The following is a 20,183-nucleotide window of genomic DNA, read 5'->3' on the forward strand; positions in this document are numbered from 1 at the left end:
GTGTGAAATAATACAGAAAGAGTCATTGAAAAATTGGGTTATATTTAGTGAACTTGTTGTTTGCCTGCCAATAGGAAACAGTATATTTTTAACATCAGTTCCAAACATGAGTAATGATCTTGATTTTTCAGATTTCATTCTTGGTGTAAAACCTTCCCAGTAGTTTTTAGACATGATCATGAGAAGTACTTTGTAATCTTGAGATCACAAAAAATTAGAATTATCTTGAAAATGGTTGATTAATTTATAAAACCTATGATTTTGGATGATTCAGAACATTTTTTTTTTGGGGGGTACTCTATGGAAAACCTTTTTCTCCATAACACAAATATTCTAAAACAACATACGCACGCATGTGTTTTGTCAAGATTATGATATAGTATATTGCTTCTTAAAATAAATTGCAGTAACAAAATATTTAAGCAAATTCTTAATTATTTATTCTCCTGTATTTTTTTCAGAGTTTTTATCCAATTAATTTTTTAAGAAATGTTTCATTGCAACAGGTAAATACACCATACATGTTCTTAACTGATATTGACTTTTTGCCTATGTTTGATCTTTATACATATCTGAAAAAATCAATCCAGTTACTGGATCTTGAAACTACAAAGAAGGTAAGTTTTCATTTATAAAATTTATTTATTTTTTTAAAAATTATTATTTAATAATTGACCATTCAATTAGTATATAAAATTGTTTGAAATGATGATGGAGAGATGGATTCTGGTAGGAGTGGAAGGAAGACTCAGAAGAAACAATATTGGTTTCTGATAGAGTGACTGGGTGACCTTATATTAATAATGATAGAATTAGAAAGGGGCTATGAATACGGGAAGGATTTGCTGATGGCTTTCTGGATACTGAAAAGGCATATGACATGATAGCTTGGACAAAAGAAAAGCATGGAAGGCATTAAAAAGAAAGGGATTAGAGAGTGAGATTTTAGAAAAGGTAAAAGAGAATTAAGAGAATTGTTGGTTTTGTAAAGATAGAAAAAAGGCAGCTTGGCTAGAACCCTCACCTATGCTATTTATTGTTATGATGGACAATTTACGAGGTCTGTTCGGAAAATAACTGAACATTTTTAATTTGGTGCTGACAGAGAAATTTAGTGACGTACAGTTGGCAGCATTGTGTTCCGCCTAACTTCCTCTGTAACCACTTGTTCTTGGATTGTTATCTCATGTAGTTTTTATGTTATTGTTATTTAGTTTCTAAGTGTTTGTAGCGATTTTGTGTAATTTTCAGAAGTGACAGTACAACATAAAGTTTTGCATGAAACTGGGGAAAACTTTCACAGAAACATTTCAACTTTTGAAACAGGTTTATGGAGATAATGCTCTGCGTCGTACGCAATGTTAGGTATGGTTTTCACAATTTAAAGTGGTCATCAGTCAACTGAAGATGACTCTTGACCAGGAAGGCCTTTGACTTCAACATGACACCTACGTTCAGAAAATCAATGATCTGGTGTGTGCAAATCGCCGATTGACTGTCAGAAAACTTGCACAAGAGATTAGCATCTTAACTGGATCATGCCATGACATTCCGACTGAAAAATTTAACATGCATAGAGTTGCAGCAAAGTTTGTTCCTTGTTTGAAGACCACACAACAGAAAGAACATCGAGTGGACATTTGTCGGCAACTTCTTGAACAAGTCAATGACGATGAAACATTCATGCAAAGGATCATAACGGGAGACGAAAGTTGGGTTTATGGCTACGACATAGAGACGAAAGTTCAATCATCACAATGGATTGGCAAAGGATCTTTACCCCCAAGAAAGCACGTCAAAGGACCTTAAAGGCTGTTTCAAATGAAGCTATTTAGGACTGCTTCGTGAACTGGAAACACTGCTGGGTAAAGTGTGTGAGTAGGGGAGGAGTACTTTGAAGGAAATTGACATGACATGCACTGAAGAAGTTGATAGAAAAGATTGAAATGAGAATAATGAGAGCATTTTTTTTTTTTGAAGATAAACTGCTGATATGGATAATATAGAACAAAAATTTCTGAATATATGGACAGAAATTGGAATATGTTATGAGAATTATGTAGATGGTATGAGATGGTAATCAAAACCAGAAAATATAGACCTATTTCTGTTATAGTGATTGAAGTGTCAGGAAGAAAACTGGTTGAAGGAAATGGAAGCGTTTATACAAAAGAAGGAAAAAGACTGAAGAAAAGAGATTGTGGAACAGTGATGTTAGCTGTACAGGAAAAGATAGAAGCTTTTTTATAATTAAACCTGACTAGTGGCTGGAAACTGTACTTATGATTTTTAGAGTGAATTTTCTCACATTAATCATTAACTTCATAGGAGTTACCTTTTATCTCTAGATTGTGTAATATTGCAATAATTTTTTATGGTAAAATTTTTCCTCAGTTATATTATTATTTTGATTTTTCTGATTATTCTTTTGTTTTAGAATATTTAAAATTTTCATTTCACTTTTATTTCATGTTTTAATCAATCTTTTAGTATAGTATCTAATGAGTTATTTCTTTGTTCATTGAATGATTTATCCTCATCTGCAATAAGAAACCTCCAAAATTAAATTTTTATTATTTTTATATCATATTATTTTAGTAATTTCATCTATAATGGAGCTATTACCTTTTTTCATATTTTTAGTGGTAAATCTCTCTTTTGACAAGTTTCAACTTCATATATTTCATTGTTTGCAATCTTGAGTCTCTTTTCTTCTTACTATTTGTAAGCATCCAAAATCCTTCTTCTTCCTCTCCTTCCTTCCAATTTTTCTTCTACGAGTTTTCACAGAACATTTTTTGTAGAATGTGAAGCACCATGTTTTCCCCTTATTACCTTAACCACTTCATCTTATCACCTTAACCTAATTCTGATCTTCCCCTATTCCTCTCATTAATCTTTCATTACTTTGTTGATTTGTCCATTATTTTTCACATAAAATTTCATAAGTATCATTCTACTTCTCTTCAGCTTTCTGATTGCTTATGATTCAAAATCATTATATTGCACACAGTGTTTGATAACCTTTTTGTCAGTTATTGGGCTGTTATCATTTTTACTTTCTAAACCTCATTTTCTTATAAATATACTATTTGTTACTCTTTTCCATGCATCTTGCAAAGTCATCTTCAACTAGGAGCTTTTATAGTGGAATTCTATGATTTCAAATCTTGATTTTTTTCTTTTCTATAATAATTGCAACATTTTTAATGTTTATTATTATATAAACTTTGCTTGCTATCATAATTTATGATCTAAATTAAACCTTAGAATCTTAGTGGTATCTATGTTTTTAATTAAATATACATGTATGATGTGTGTGTGTGTGTGTGTGTGTGTGTGTGTGTGTGTGTGTGTGTGTGTGTGTGTGTGTGTGTGTGTGTGTGTGTGTGTGTGTGTGTGTGTGTGTGTGTGTGTGTGTGTGTGTGTGTGTGTGTGTGTGTGTGTGTGTGTGTGTGTGTGTGTGTGTGTGTGTGTGTGTGTGTGTGTGTGTGTGTGTATGAGAGAGAGAGGGGTGGATGAAAGTCACTTTTTTGCCAACTGTTTATAAATTAGTTTCCTAAGAACATCAAGCAAAACTATTTTCCCTTAATGAAGTGTTGATTTAAAAAAGTCAAAATTTACAGAACTGAAAACATCACTTTTTACTTTTTAGGGTAGTTAATTTGAACCTTACTCTATAAAAGTAACTCTACAGTTACTTTTATACAGATTTGAATACTAGATTCTAGATATGAGACTCTAGACTCTAGATAGTGTTCTTTGGTGGTTGGGTTTCAATTAACCACACACATCACACAAAAAGGACAAAACTTGCCCCTTTTTGGGTTTTTATTTATTTTTAAAGTTTCTTGATAAAAATTGATAAAAGTTTCTTGAAATATTTCATGGAAGATTTTGGGTTTAAATTTTGGTCAGGTTTTGAATTTTTTTACACGTTACAATACAATTTTAGTACAATATTTTAGATACAATTTTAGTATCTTCATCATTGATAACTTTAAATGGGTTTCACACCTACAGCTACTTAAAATAATAAGTACATACATTTTATTTAAAATTATTTAGTTACGTCTGATATCTGGAAAGTTTTGTTATTAAAAAATACTAAAAACTTCAAAGAGGATAGTTTTATTATTACATGGAAAACATACCTTTTCCAGTTTTCTGCATAATCTTCACCATTATTAAGGCACATTTTATATCTTGTAATCAGTTTTTTCATTGCGTTTTCAAAGAATGGTGGTGCCAGTGAAAATAACCTCTATTGTAGAGCATTTTTCTTATCAGCAACTTTGACCAGCAAGGGATCACTTGAGATAGAGAAACAAGTGACAATCACTCAGTGTCGAGTCAGGATAAGCTGGGTGGTTCCAATTGATTCCAACCAAATTGTTCATTCAGACTTGAGTTTCCTTGGCAACATGTGGATGAGCATTGTCATGAAGCAATATTGAGCATGTCTCCTTCTGTTTTACATTCAAGCTGGAGTATTTTTAGTATCAATACAAAATGAAGCATTTATAGTCTCTTCTCTTGGCAAAAAAACCAACCAACAAAACCCCTATCTTATCCCAGAAGTTGATTCCTACATGATTTTTGTCTTGAAGTGGTTGTTTTGAATTTCTGTTTTTATGGAGATTTTTGTCATCATTTCATAAAACGCTGTTTGAATTTTGTAGTTGTGTGAGAGACCCAAATCTTGTTACTTGTCACCATTTGGCTCAAAAAAATAATCTCCATTATTTTCATATCAAGCAAAAAAGACTGATATGCCATCCATTATCCTTATATGCCATAAATTTGCCTGTGAATTTCTGCTGCAGAATTGTTTTTTGCCGTCAAAAATCATATTATACCTCATACTTAATACTTGGCAGGATCTGAATTGTAGTACTCATTATATATATATATAAAACTAATAACAAAAATAATAAATTGTTGCTAATATCTGGCTATTGTTTAAAGTAATTGAGGTATGCAAGCACCGTCTGTTTACATCACATATATAAGTGGTAAATTTAAGACAGATCGTACTTTAAAAACACTTCTCGTTACTACAGAAGAATTATGTCTCTTCATCGTGGATTCATGGCAGTCATGTAGTTCAAAGCACAGAGAAATGTAACATTAGTGAAAGTGGAACATCTCAATTTGAAAACTCAAATTGAAAAAAATTCAACTTGAGCAACAGGCTTCCCAGTAATTTTTTGACTGTGCAGTATACAAAAGCCCGTAGATGATCCGAACTAATAAAAATTCGTGTCTGTTCAGATAACGAAAAGTTCGGATTATCGAGAGTTCAATTGAAAGATACAGGATAGGGTATCGAGGAGAGTTTTGGAACTCGAAATAAGTGTCGAAACTCTTTCTTTTAGTATTTAAACACGCTTTTATTATTGTATTAATATTTACTTTCTAAAAATGGATTATATTACTGTTTGTTTAAAATGTCGGTGATTTCTGCCTGAAGTTAGTGATTTTTCTACTGCATCTTTTCGTATATGAGCCAATACTAGTATTAATTTTTTTTTTTTGAGGGTGAAAAACGTCTTCACGTTATCATCGCCCAGATTTTTTTTAATGAAAAAAAAAAAAATAAATAAAAATAATTAAAACTAGTAGGTAAAAGTAAAACTTAAAACAATCAAACTAATAATAAAAAAAAACAAAAAAGAAAAGCAGAAACAATTTAACAAAGTCCGAGATGGGTGTAAAGGCCCATTCTCGGGTAACAAAAGCACTAAAATAATAAATTTACAACGCAACGCCGCATAACATATGCAGTCCACGAGTATGTGGCGCACAGTCATGCGGCAGTTGCATCATGCGGATAGGGGTGCTTATCCTCTTGTCATCAGGTACTCGTGTGTCCTATCCGCAACCGACAGAGGACTACTTCTTCACGCCGAAATTTTGAATATGAGGAGTCACATGGCAACACAGAATCTTTAATCTTCCATAGTTTATTATCTACAGTAGCCATCCAGTCACCTTGCCACCTTGATCTTAAAGATTGTTTTACATAATTAGTAAAATCAGAAGTAGCAACTCGGGTGGTTAAAGGAGGTTGATTGCATGCATCTTTGGCAGCGGAATCTGCATGTTCATTACCTGGAACATGCATGTTCATTACCTTTGTCCCTAGCCATGTAGGGCATGGCTAGGGACAAAGCAAAAACATACTTCTGTGTTACGATTATTCAACTCAGAGATTGAGTTGTAAATTTCAATGACGATAGGATGTTTGGAATAAAAGTTTTTTAAGGCTTGGAAAGAGCACTACACGAGTCACTGCAAATAAGAATTTTTCTATATTTAGGGTTAATGATGTTTAGAGCCTTATTTATAGCGTATAGTTCAGCGGTAAACACACTCGTAATACCGGGTAGACCAAACATATAAGTTCTTTCATTGACAACAAATGCACAACCTACGGTATCATTTTGTTTCGATCCATCAGTGTATACAACCGCATCTGGTTTCATCTTGGAGAGAATACACTGAAAGATTTGCTGGAAGATAATAGGTAGTGTTGATTGTTTATTGTATGTCATAAGGTCAAAAGTAAAATTTATAAGGTTTATTCTCCACGGAGGATATGAGCAAGGATACGTAGGAAAGAATGACGGTGTGTCAACATTTATATGCTGCAGCAGATGCCGGGTACGGTCACCTACAGGTGCAGTACGACGTGGATGGTCCTCATCCTTTCCTAGATTAGGATTTCTAAACACTTGAGTCAAGAACCGGGTGATTTGGCTGTCCTCTGAGACGAGCAAAATAAGATAATAAAAGCTGGTCTCGTCTTTCCCAAAGTGATGGTTCATCACAGTCTACAAGTAACCTTGCGACAGGACTTGATCTAAACGCGCCTGTGGCAAGCCGAAGGAAAGCACGATGTACACTATCCAGCATTTTAAGCACGGTTTGACGAGCTGAAGAGTAGGTGACACAACCATAATCTAAATGGGAGCGAACAAAGGAATAGTAAAAACGTATCATACATGACCTATCGGCTCCCCAGTTGGTGTTAGTAAGGACTCGCATCATATCTAGAAGTTTGGAACATTTTGTTTTTAATTCTTTTATATGTTTGACCCAAGTAAGACGGCTATCAAAATATAAACCTAAAAACTTGACGTAAGTAGAGATAGTAATAATCTCTCCATTCAGGAAAACTTGTGGCATAGAAGGGTTTCGTAACCGAGAAAAGACTACACATTTTGTTTTTTCGGATGAAAAAGTGAAACCAGTAATCCTGGATCAAGCTTCAAGGTGAGATATAATGTTCTGCAGTAGTCTCTCTGCTGTGGGTGTTGAACGGCTTGCAATGTAAATAGCAAAATCATCAGCAAATAGAGAACATGAGATAGGAGCCTGCACACATTTGGGTAATACTGTTTATGGCTGCAGAAAATAAGGTGGCACTTAATACACTACCTTGAGGCACTCCATTCTCCAAGATGACACTACCTGAGAGCGAATCGTCAACACGAACATGAGCCGTTCGGTGATTTAAGAATCCCCGGATAAAAGCAAGCATATTGCCCTTGATTCCCCATTCTTTGAGAGTGTTAAGAATACCACATCGCCAGGCCGTGTCATATGCCTTTTTTATATCGAAGAAGATAGCAACGAGATGCTGGCGATTGAGGAAAGCGTTTTGTATGGCTGTTTGTAGTGACACTAGATGGTCAATGGAAGATCGTCCTTGTCGGAAACCAAACTATTCTGGAGATAGAAAGCCATGTTTCTCCAAGTACCATGTAAGCCTGCAGTTTACCATTCTCTCCATTATTTTACACAAAATGCTTGTTAATGAAATAGGGCGGTAGCTTGAGGGATTGGTTTGGTCTTTATCAGGTTTTAGTACTGGTATAATAAATGCTTCTGACCAGCCGGGTGGGAAGACTTGTTTGGAGAATAAACCGTTGAAAATATTCAAAAGTTGTTGTAGTGCCGAATTAGGAAGGTGTGAAAGCATGGAAAGGCGAATGTTGTCCGGTCCAGGGGAAGTGTCCTGTGAGTTTTTAAGTGCATGTAACAATTCCTTAAATACGAATGGGGTGTTTAATTCACCAACCAAATCACCAATGTTTAACGATAATACTTCTATCTGTATCTTGTACCTTTGAAAATCGTTATTATATGATGAGGTGAGAGACACCGAGCGGAAAGATTTTGCTAGACTATTTGCCACTGCTGAAGGTGATGAAAGGAGTTCTCCTTCATCAATAAGTTCGAGAATAGATTGTTTCGGTGATCCGAAAATTGCACGAATTTTTTTCCACACAGTAGACGTGGGAGTAGTGCGTGAGATAGTGCTCACGTATTTCGTCCATGAATTCCTCTTAGAATTCAAGAATACCCGACGGCACACTGCTCTAGCCCTACGGTATAAATTTAGATGTTCAGCTGTAGGCCTATGATTAAATTTGCGTAGTGCCTGCCGTCGATTCCTAATAGCATATTTGCAATCATCGTTCCACCATGGAACGAAAGGACGTCTAGGATTACCCGATGTTTGTGGAATACATCTGTTGGCATTCTCAAGTATCATGGACGTAAAAGAGGAATATTGGTCAAGGATGTTCGCATCATCGTCATACTGCGATTGGAATGCTTTATGGTATCCATTCCAATCCGCCATTTCAACAATCCATCTCGTGGCCTTCTTTTAATCTCGCAGTCTACATCGAAACCAATAATAATTGGTCTGTGATCACTACCGTGAAAGTCATCACAAACAGACCAATTAAAATGAGGGAGTAAATTCGGTGAGCATATGGAGAGATCAATGTTAGATACAGTACCAGATGATAAGGACATGAATGTGTGTGATCCATTATTCAGTAGACAAAGGTCCAAGTCTTGTCTCACTCTGTTTATCGTATTTCCTCAAGTGGAGCAGAAGATTGAGCCCCAGGAAATATGATGGGCATTGAAATCTCCTACTATTAACAATGGAGATGGTATTTGCGTGAGGAGACTTGAGACATCTAGAGCACTGAACACAGTGTTCAGTGAGAGATACAGATATGCAATTTGAAGGGGATAGAGAGCTTTACTGCAATAGCAGGAATGACAGTGGTTAGTTGAATTCTTGTAGCCGACACCCCATTCTTCATGAAGATAGCCAATCCATCACTCTCCCTACTGTCTATTAGGCAATCGTATCTCTCACAGAATTATCCTCTGAGTGTAATTGGGTCATGTTGTAGAAGGTGAGTTTCTTGAAAACACATGATTAGTGGATCATGTGCATGCGCCAGTACTCTAATATCTTCAATGCGGGACCGAATACCTCTAACATTCCACAGAATAATGTTCATAAGCGTAAAAAAAATAAATAAAAAAAATTAAATAATTAAATTTTGGAAATTATATAAAAATTAGCTGTACGTGATCTGGTTTTTATTTTAAAGAACTCTGATGCCCTAGGGTCGGGTGGTTCTTCAACCATATCCTCAAGTATATGAGGTGATAGTGGAGGAGATTTATTTGAATGGGATGCTGCAGTTTACAACCCAGAGGGGGTGGTTATGTGGGTTCCCTTTACGGGGACCTTATTAGGTGGCTTACTGCCAGCTGTGATAGTCGCTACTCGTGCCGGTACGACTTTGGGAACAGGGACTTTTGTATGTATCACACTGTTGGATTCACTAACTGCGATGGAGGACTTTTTATTCATTTTTGTCAGCTCTGAGATAGTGGCTGTAAGTGAAGCTACTTGTTCAGAAAGCATCTGAACAAGTTTTTTAAGCTCATTGCAGGATCTGCACTGCTGATTATTAACATTTGTAGGAATTTGTTTAGATGTAACGGTGGCAAAAGATACATCTGGTTTAACCAGGTTCCGTGAAGAATTGTTTATCTTTTTATATTCTCTGCGTGCAGCCGGGAAAGATAGTTTTTGCTCCGTACAGATTTTGAGAATTGCCTTTTCTTCTTTAAAAGTTGGGCAATCTCGGGAGCCCAACCGGGCTCGGGAGTTGGGCAATCTCGGGAGTATGTGGACCACTCCAGTTTGCACATTTTTCACTTTCTTCGCAGTTAGTGTCATTGTGACCTTTAGCACATCGAGCACAGATCTCAGTTTTCATGCAAGATGTTGTAGTGTGACCAAAACCTTGACATCTGAAACATTGCCGTGGGTTGGGTATGAATGGTCGTACCCGAACCGAGAGGTAACCCACTTTAATCTTCTCTGGTGGAACAGGGAGATTGAATGTTAGTATAAGAGACGGTGTCAGTTCTTCTGTTCCGTTCTGTCGTTTCATTATACGTTTCACTTCAACAACATCTTGGTGGCAAAGCTCATCAACTATTTCAGAGATATCTATATCTAAGAGGTCTCGACAAAAAATTACACCCAGGCTCGTATTTAATGTTTTGTGGCTTTCTGCACTTATATTTATACCACCCATATTACGGAGATGTAAGATAGATCGATTCTGTTCATCATTGAATGTTTCAATCACAATCGATCCGTCACGTAATTTCCTGATATTCTTCGGGGAGCCACTTGCACCTGTTATGGTTTTGTTTATTAAGAAAGGTGAAACCTTTTGAAGGGAGCCACCTTCCTGACTATTTCTTAGAACAACAAATCTAATAATAATAATAATAATAATAATCTAATTTTTAGAATTCAATTCTAATAATTTGCGGTTCTCTTTGGTAGGACTTTTATCCTCATCAGACAAAGCTGACCGAGGTCTCTTCACAAGACTAGATTTGGTGGTTTTTTCAGATGGACCACCAACCATCATTGTGTTTGTTATTGGAACTGAAATTTTGGTCCCACGAGTACCGGCGAAAAATGGACCACTCCAGCAGAGCGCATGCGTTCCAGTACGCTAGAGCTAAATACAACTAGGTTCGCCCTGGTGCCCAGAGGACATCGTTCGAGACTCACTACATAGAGCCATTCACCCATCGGCACGATTTGTTCCCACCTTGGGTTACGGTTGCGTTTCGTAATATGTCGCAATACCACCGAGTGTAGATGTAAGAAATATAAGTATAGGTTGTTGTTGTGTAATTGTGTAAGTGTATATGTTGTAATTTATGTAGTGTTCTTGGTGTAGTATATGTGTATTATGTAAAGTGTTCTGCAGCTCATTGTATAGTGGGAAGAAACGCTACAGAGGTCAAGAAAAAATTGCATCTTTATTTATATGGACTACATTGGAGCATTCTCCATACAGTCTGGACTTATCGTCCAGCGATTATCATTTGTTTGGACCACTAAAAGTAGCACTTGGAGGACAGAAATTTGAAGAGAATGGTGCTGTTGAAGTGTTTGTGAGCAATTAGTTGACATAATGCTCTCCTTCATTTTATGATAGTGGACTCAAATGTTACCTTTGTGCTGGGAAAAATGTGTTTTCAAAAGAGGAAATTATGTAGAAAAATAATATTGTGCGTATATTTTTATTATCCAATTATAAAACAAAAATTCTGCTTTATATTTGATTCACCGTCGTATTAAAAAATAATGAATATATTTATTATGAATATATTGTTAATAGTCATACAATAGTTTGTGGTAAAGTGAGTGCAAGTTAATTTTTTTTTCAGATAAAACAGCTATTTCTGTTTTTCTTTTGTGAACAGTCAATCATTATGTATGAATTAAATAAGTGAATTAAACAGAAGTACATGAATTATTTTTCAAGTTTAATTATTCACCCCAATATTATTAAGTTTTAGATCAAGGCCTAAAAATTAATACCTCTAAGGTTAAATTAAAAATGTAACTTTAAAATTTTACAATGGACAATTAAGTTAAAGTAAATGTGTTGCATAGAATAAATACTAAAAAATACAAGTCAAATATTGCATTTCACATATTATAAGGACCAAAACCATATTATTGTTTGTTAATGTTCAGTTGGGTCATTTAAGTTGTAATCTGTGAACAAATATGGTAACTGATAATTTGATGTGTCTTTAAATTAATTTTTTTGTTAAATCACCTTTTATTTTTATTATTTTGCAGTTGGTTATTAGTAAGAATGATGAGCTGTTAAGTGAAAAAATTACCTTGCTGGAAACTGAAGACAATTTGATAAACAAGGAGTCGGTTCCTTATTCTCTTCAAGCTCATTATAAGTAAAATTAATTACATAATGAAAATACATCAGATAAAATAAATTATCCAAATAAATGTAATCTCATAACATTTTTAATAAAGTGTTTTCTAAAAATCTGTTTTTATTTATTAACTTAAATTAATTTTTGTAGAATTTTCTGGTATTATTATAACATTTACAAAAATTATGTTTGTTTTTTTAAAAATAATACTAACATTTTAATTTTTATTTTAGAAAAAAAATTAGACAAGAAAAATACATATTAATGGCTTTAACCAAATTAATCACATAAGATAAGATATTAATCTTATTGACTGAAAGAGTATTGATAAATTAATAAAAAAATAATCATACTTGCAACTAACAGCAGACATTCTCTCTCGACTTCAGCAGAACCAGAAAATTCAATTGTTGAACTAGATAAATTCAACGCCTTACTAGCCTGTGATATTACTACCTGCTGACAAGATATCTGTAATAAATAAAAAGATATTTTTGTTAAACGTTACCATAAGATTTAAATTTATTTTCAATAATATTACCTAATATGGTAAAACTCATTTTTAGAGTTACCATTTCTATCAATTTACTGTTCGTAACTCTTACAACAGGTAAGACCTGTCCAGGCCTGAAAAGAACAATATTAATATTTCACACCTCTAATTGTCATAATTTCTTGTACATATTATCCTAATGACAAAAAGTTATAAAGCATTTTTTGATGTTCCTTAATGCTTTATTTCAGATTTAAGTAGCAGTTTCTGTTTTTCTCTTGTGAATCATTACATGTGTGAATTTTTCATAATTAAATTACATTTTTCAAGTCTTTTCCCTAATATTAAGTTTTAAACCAAATTTAATTTTTTGTTTCTAGAAAGAAAAATGAGTACTGAAAAGGCAGAGGTAAATTACACATCTTTGTAAGTTGTTTAACTTCTTAAAGTTGATTAACAATGGTAATTAATTAGCATCAGCAGCAGGTGCTTTAACATCTGGCTCAGTGAAATTATACAATGAATACATAGTAATAAAGATAGTTTTGCTTTTTATCTTTCATGTTTATTGATATTTAATTTAATCAATCGGTGTCGAATAAATATCACTGGTAGAGATGTGCTCAACCTACAGTATGATTACAATAGGTACATAAGTACGTAAAATGTTGGTGTTTTTTATGGCAAAGAAATTATATAATTATGTGACAATGTTATTATTAGATTTCCAAATTTATAAACATGCAATTAATGATTGCAATTACTGTAGATACTAAAAAAACAAAGCTTTCTTTTAAATGCCGTATAATGTAAACAGGTCCAAGGGTAAGACACATAATTCAATATTGTGTAGAATAATAGATAATAAAATTAGGTTGTTCTTAAAAAATCATTTTATTGAATGTACAAATCATAACATCTGACAATTTCTACTGACTTAATTTGTTATGCATTTTTAGTACAGCAATTACAGAAAGAAATAGATAAATGTATTAACTTGATTTATATATTGGAATAATAAGAATAATCATACTAAATTCAAACAAATAGAATATTTTACTTTATAACAAAATCACTTAATCCCCCACTAACTTCATGAGAGGGGATCAAAACCCATCTACAGACACTTTCACTCTCTCTCTCTCTCTCTCTCTCTCTCTCTCTCTCTCACTCACTCTATTCTCAAGGTCTTAATTGCACTTAATATTCTGCGTATTAAGTGTAAAATTTCTCAATTTGTTAATTTGTTAAATGCTAATGAGTCAGTATATACAGTAAAACATCTATCACTTCTACTAATAACTTAACTTTAAGATTAATCTGTTTCCTTTGAGTAAACCGCTAAGCATCTTTTAATTTAAGTTTACAAGCATCTACTAATTAGCATAGCTTTACAATTAATAACAAATTTTCAAGAGGAAAAAATACATTTCAACATTATGGTAACAGCCAAGAATTAATTAGAAACAGCAAACCTCCTGTTGAAGTTCAGCTATGCTTCTTTCCACTGCCTCCTGTTGCTGACAAATATCTTCATCTGAAGATTCTTCACATTCTTCTCTGAATCCATGATGTACAACATGATGTTTTGGTGACAAAGGCTCTGGAACAACAATAAAATATTTGCACATTCATTCTGGTTTAAAAAATAAATTATCAATTACAAGGTGAAATATAGATATAAGAAGAATTAAATACCACACAATCCTTAATTTGTATTAGATCATCACTAAAGGAACAGAGAAACAGATGAGTGAGTAGTGCTTGGCGCTTCTCGTTTTCATTGTATTATGAAACTCAAGAAGCATTTTGTGATATTAAAAACAAACACATTATTTTTATGAGTACTTCAGCAATATTGAGACTGATAAAGTGAGTTCTAGAGGAATTTTTATAGTGATATAATTGTAAATCAGATTTTTATAATTAGTATACCTGATTCAAAATCTGTTGTTTTCCCATTACCTAGTAAGCACTTTATATGTTCACAACTAATACACACACACACACACACACACACACACACACACACTATATATGTATATATATATTTTTTAATAACAAAATATTAAGGAACGTGGTGAAAGTAAAGAACTATATGGTCTGACAAAGGAGATAATTTAAAATATTTTTAGTTTATGAAAAAAGTGTGCAAAAGAGTAGCAAATGAAATTTTCCCCTGGCAGTCTTTAGAAAAAAGGAGCAAAGAATTTTAAAGGAAGCATTGCTTAAGGCAATTAAGAACATTACTTCCTGTAACCACACAAAAAGCAACCACAAGAAATAGAAACATAGGCATGAACGATTTTGTTAAGAGTATCATACCAAGTTTCTTCTTACCAAAGATAAAAATTACAACTTTTCTTCCTGTATTAAATTTCATAACCAGAGAATACTCTATATAGAATATTAAATTTAGCAGGAAAAATCTAGCGTTTACCAAAAAATTGAAAAGCCTAATACCTACAAAGATAACTTCTCATCTTTGGGAATTAAAATGTAAAAATGAAAATTTTATCCATGTTTACATAGATAAAATTTGCATTTTAATAATAAATTCTGAGCTCTAAATATAACATATAATAATTGAATTTTTTGTTCCTAGCAGTAATAAGAATGGTTTTGTTAAAATGATGTGTCTCATCTTCAAAATGGTTCAAAAGCCCGGAAATTACCATGACGTAGAGGAGCTTCTTAGATGAAAATAAAAGTTGATAATGATGATAGATTTGGTAGTCAAGAATCAAGTATGTTGAGAAAACCAAAAATTATTAATATAACCATCAATCAATCCATTTATGTAAGGCATATTATCTTCGAATCAATCTATTGAAAGATATAGTAGAAGCTCAATGATAAAGTTGGTGATGATTGTACAACTGATAAACTGAGGGTATGGAAATCAAATTAAATAGCATTTAACTTGCAACATTAAAATGTTTCTATATGAGATTATAAAAACTCCATTCCATAAACTTACACAATTAGCACTTACAATAATTAACACTGATTCTATTGTTTTTGCTACAGTTTTTTTTTCAAGGGATGAGGTATTTAGAATCAATTTTTAATGAATATGCAACAACCTATATTCTGATTTTTTAATTAGTCCTTTACATGTAAACACTATTGGCGACAAATAATTCCTGTTATTTCCTTTGTATATTCATCTCCAAAATAAAATCATAAATTAAAGCGGTCACATTTTTCACACTGTAATATTAAGCAAAAAAATAAAATCTTCCTGTTAAGGATAACATGTACTTCTTTGTTTACATTTTTTTTATTATTATTTTACTGAACCAGCAATCCAAAATTATTAACAGTATTGTGAATTAGCATTTTAGTTATTTAGTAATGGATGATGTATGTTTTTGAGAACTACAATCTCTCCAAATTCATTCATAGAAAGCAGTAGTTGTTTTATAGAATTTGTTTTTACTTACAGCTTTGTAAGCTGTAAGTAAAAACAATGAGAACAAATAAATTTCAATATTACCTTCCATGATAAAATAATATTAAGCATGTTGTGAAATAATAATTACTTGTTATTATGCACCTTCAATAAAAAATCTTTAAGGATATTAAAAAAAATTATCTTGTTCCTCTTTTAAAATAAAATGTTTATGAAATAAGTTATACTAATATTTTAAAATTAGTACGATTATTAAATGAAGAGTTAAATAAAGTTCGTAGGTACAAATATGTATTAAGATATACAAGTTCAGAACCAATAAAAAAAAAAGTAGTGTAACCAAACAGGTATAGGTTTAATTTTATTGCTAGTAAAATATTTTTGTCATTAGCAAAAGAGTATATAAAAAAATGAAAAAAGACTGTCATTCATTTAACAGAAAATCAATGGTTTTTATAAACCATTGGCGAATCCATACACAAAATTCCTAACAAAGAAAAATTTTTAATTAATATACTTTATGAAAGAACAAAAAATTGCATAAAAGATACATAACTTAATACCTATCAGAATACAAAAAATTTCCCATACAAATAAACTGCTGTAGTTGTCAATTATCATTATCCTAATGGTTTAAAAAATTTAATTTTTTTCACTGGCTGCTTTACTTTTCCCCTCATTATTAAATACTTTTACAGAGATCTCTGCTTTATCATAACATTTATATGGAGACTTAAATTAAAAATATAGGTTTTTTTTTGTCTTCAGTCATTTGACTGGTTTAATGCAGCTCTCCAAGATTCCCTATCTAGTGCTAGTCGTTTCATTTCAGTATACCCTCTACATCCTACATCCCTAACAATTTGTTTTACATATTCCAAACGTGGCCTGCCTACACAATTTTTTCCTTCTACCTGTCCTTCCAATATTAAAGCGACTATTCCAGGATGCCTTAGTATGTGGCCTATAAGTCTGTCTCTTCTTTTAACTATATTTTTCCAAACGCTTCTTTCTTCATCTATTTGCCGCAATACCTCTTCATTTGTCACTTTATCCACCCATCTGATTTTTAACACTCTCCTATAGCACCACATTTCAAAAGCTTCTAATCTTTTCTTCTCAGATACTCCGATCGTCCAAGTTTCACTTCCATATAAAGCGACACTCCAAACATACACTTTCAAAAATCTTTTCCTGACATTTAAATTAATTTTTGATGTAAACAAATTATATTTCTTACTGAAGAAATATTCGTTTAGCTTGTGCTAATGATATGCATCATTAACTGCTAGTTCCATGTAAAGATTAAAAAGTAACGGAGATAGGGAACATCCTTGTCAGACTCCCTTTCTTATTACGGCTTCTTTCTTATGTTCTTTAATTGTTACTGTTGCTGTTTGGTTCCTGTACATGTTAGCAACTGTTCTTTTATCTCTGTATTTGAACCCTAATTTTTTTTAAATGCTGAACATTTTATTCCAGTCTACGTTATCGAATGCCTTTTCTAGGTCTATAAACGCCAAGTATGTTGGTTTTTTTTTCTTTAATCTTCCTCCTACTATTAATCTGAAGCCTAAAATTGCTTCCCTTGTCCCTATACTTTTCCTGAAACCAAATTGGTCTTCTCCTAACACTTCTTCCACTTTCCTCTCAATTCTTCTGTATAGAATTCTAGTTAAGATTTTTCATGCATGACTAGTTAAACTAATTGTTCTGTATTCTTCACATTTATCTGCCCCTGCTTTCTTTGGTATGACTATAACACTTTTTTTGAAGTCTGATGGAAATTCCCCTTTTTCATAAATATTACACACCAGTTTGTATAATCTATCATCGCTTCCTCACCTGCACTGCGCAGTAATTCTACAGGTATTCCGTCTATTCCAGGAGCCTTTCTGCCATTTAAATCTTTTAATGCTCTCTTAAATTCAGATCTCAGTATTGTTTCTCCCATTTCATCCTCGTCAACTTCCTCTTCTTCCTCTATAACACTATTTTCTAATTCATTTCCTCCGTATAACTCTTCAATATATTCCACCCATCTATCGACTTTACCTTTCGTATTACATATTGGTGTACCATCTTTGTTTAACACATTATTAGATTTTAATTTATGTACCCCAACATTTTCCTTAACTTTCCTGTATGCTCCGTCTATTTTACCAATGTTCATTTCTCTTTCCACTTCTGAACACTTTTCTTTAATCCACTCTTCTTTCGCCAGTTTGCACTTACTGTTTATAGCATTTCTTAATTGCCGATAGTTCCTTTTACTTTCTTCATCACTAGCATTCTTATATTTTCTACGTTCATCCATAAGCTGCAATATATCGTCTGAAACCCAAGGTTTTCTACCAGTTCTCTTTATTCCGCCTAAGTTTGCTTCTGCTGATTTAAGAATTTCCTTTTTAACATTCTCCCATTCTTCTTCTACATTTTCTACCTTATCTTTTTTACTCAGACCTCTTGCGATGTCCTCCTCAAAAATCTTCGTTACCTCCTCTTCCTCAAGCTTCTCTAAATTCCACCGATTCATCTAACACCTTTTCTTCAGGTTTTTAAACCCCAATCTACATTTCATTATCACCAAATTATGGTCGCTATCAATGTCTGCTCTAGGGTAAATTTTGCAGTCAACGAGTTGATTTCTAAATCTTTGCTTAACCATGATATAATCTATCTGATACCTTGCAGTATCGCCTGGCTTTTTCCAAGTGTATATTCTTCTATTATGATTTTTAAATTGGGTGTTGGCAATTACTAAATAATACTTTTTGCAAAACTCTATAAGTCGGTCCCCTCTTTCATTCCTTTTGCCCAGCCCGTATTCACCCACTATATTTCCTTCCTTGCCTTTTCCAATGCTTGCATTCCAATCTCCAACTATTATTAAATTTTCATCTCCTTTTACGTGTTTAATTGCTTCATCAATCTCTTCGTATACACACTCTACCTCATCATCATCATGGGCGCTTGTAGGCATATAGACGTTAACAATTGTTGTCGGTTTCGGTTTTGATTTTATCCTTATTACAATGACTCTATCGCTATGCGTCTTGAAATACTCCACTCTCCTCCCTATCTTCTTGTTAAATGAAAGATAAAATAACATAAATATACATGAATATCTCTCTCTATTCATTATTGTCAGTGATTGGGGGTGGGCAAACTTTGTTTACAGATCTAAGGATTTGGTTTTGAGTTTTTATTTTATAACCACTCTGACATTGTTTCAGTAATATGCCCTTATTTCCACTTCAATGGTGTTAAATTATCATCATGCATGTATTATCTTCTTAATGTAGTACAAGAATATCAACTTGAATGTTATGATTGCATCACTGAACTTCAATCCAAGGTGAAGTGGAAGCAACTTATCTTTTTGCCATCTATCCCAGAAATGTTGAGTAATCCGCTTAAGTCATCTTAAGCCATCTCATAAGGCTATTAGGTTGATACCAGGCAGCATCAGGAACAGCTGTTGACCAATTAAAAATTCCCCAAGAGTGAAAAGACTGATCGGATGAGATGATAGGATCGGATGAGATTGGGATGAGAGGTTGGGAATTTAAACCAAGCTTCTACCCTACATAAAATGTTATATTTAATTTCTTATATATTAAGGAAGCTTTGCCAGCAGTACAGACAATATGGTTCTTGAATGATTATCCCAGCCTCCCAAAGGCCACCAAAATGGGATGATCTAGGTGGAATGAAATTCCATTTTATGCTTTCATGACTAGTTGCAGAGATAGTAGTAGTTTCTTGAATTTTTTCCAAGAAAAACATATCGTACAAATCCCTGAGCTCCAGAACAGGCCATAGGTAACAGTAAGTTACCCATGACTGATTCTGTAGCTTTTTGGTTTGATTCTAAAGCATGTGATACATTTATGACAAGCCGATTTAATGACCTACCTTCCTTTACTGGCAATACCTTAGATGAACTCCTACGAGTATTGCAAGCGATCCTGCATGTGATTGTTTCAAGTGTTGATTTAATGATGAGTCTAGTGATTCTTGATTTCTCTGGTATCCATAAAGTCTTTCCGTGATTAAAAAAATTTATTACAAAAAAACTGTTAGTTACAGCTGTGCAGTTTGTGCCAAAAGAAAGAAAAAATTATCAACTTTTTTTATAGCAATTAGAGTACACTCAAGTGTCTAGGGCGA

The 20,183-nt window shown here is 33.2% G+C and overlaps 1 protein-coding gene across 12 annotated transcripts in view; it reads left to right on the forward strand.

The window, feature by feature from the left end:
* The window catches only part of LOC142332346 (xylosyl- and glucuronyltransferase LARGE2s-like), a 41,064-nt gene extending 28,849 nt beyond the window's left edge, over positions 1 to 12,215 (forward strand). For all 12 annotated transcript variants that reach the window (XM_075378749.1, XM_075378739.1, XM_075378741.1 and 9 more), the window contains 2 exons: positions 462 to 617; positions 12,008 to 12,215. In XM_075378749.1, coding sequence (XP_075234864.1) covers positions 462 to 617; positions 12,008 to 12,124 — 273 coding nt within the window. In that variant the 3' untranslated portion in view covers positions 12,125 to 12,215. The remainder of the gene's footprint in view (positions 1 to 461; positions 618 to 12,007) is intronic.
* Positions 12,216 to 20,183: the final 7,968 nt, after the last annotated feature.

Source organism: Lycorma delicatula, chromosome 11, assembly GCF_047948215.1.
Source record: "Lycorma delicatula isolate Av1 chromosome 11, ASM4794821v1, whole genome shotgun sequence".
Classification (NCBI taxonomy): domain Eukaryota; kingdom Metazoa; phylum Arthropoda; class Insecta; order Hemiptera; family Fulgoridae; genus Lycorma; species Lycorma delicatula.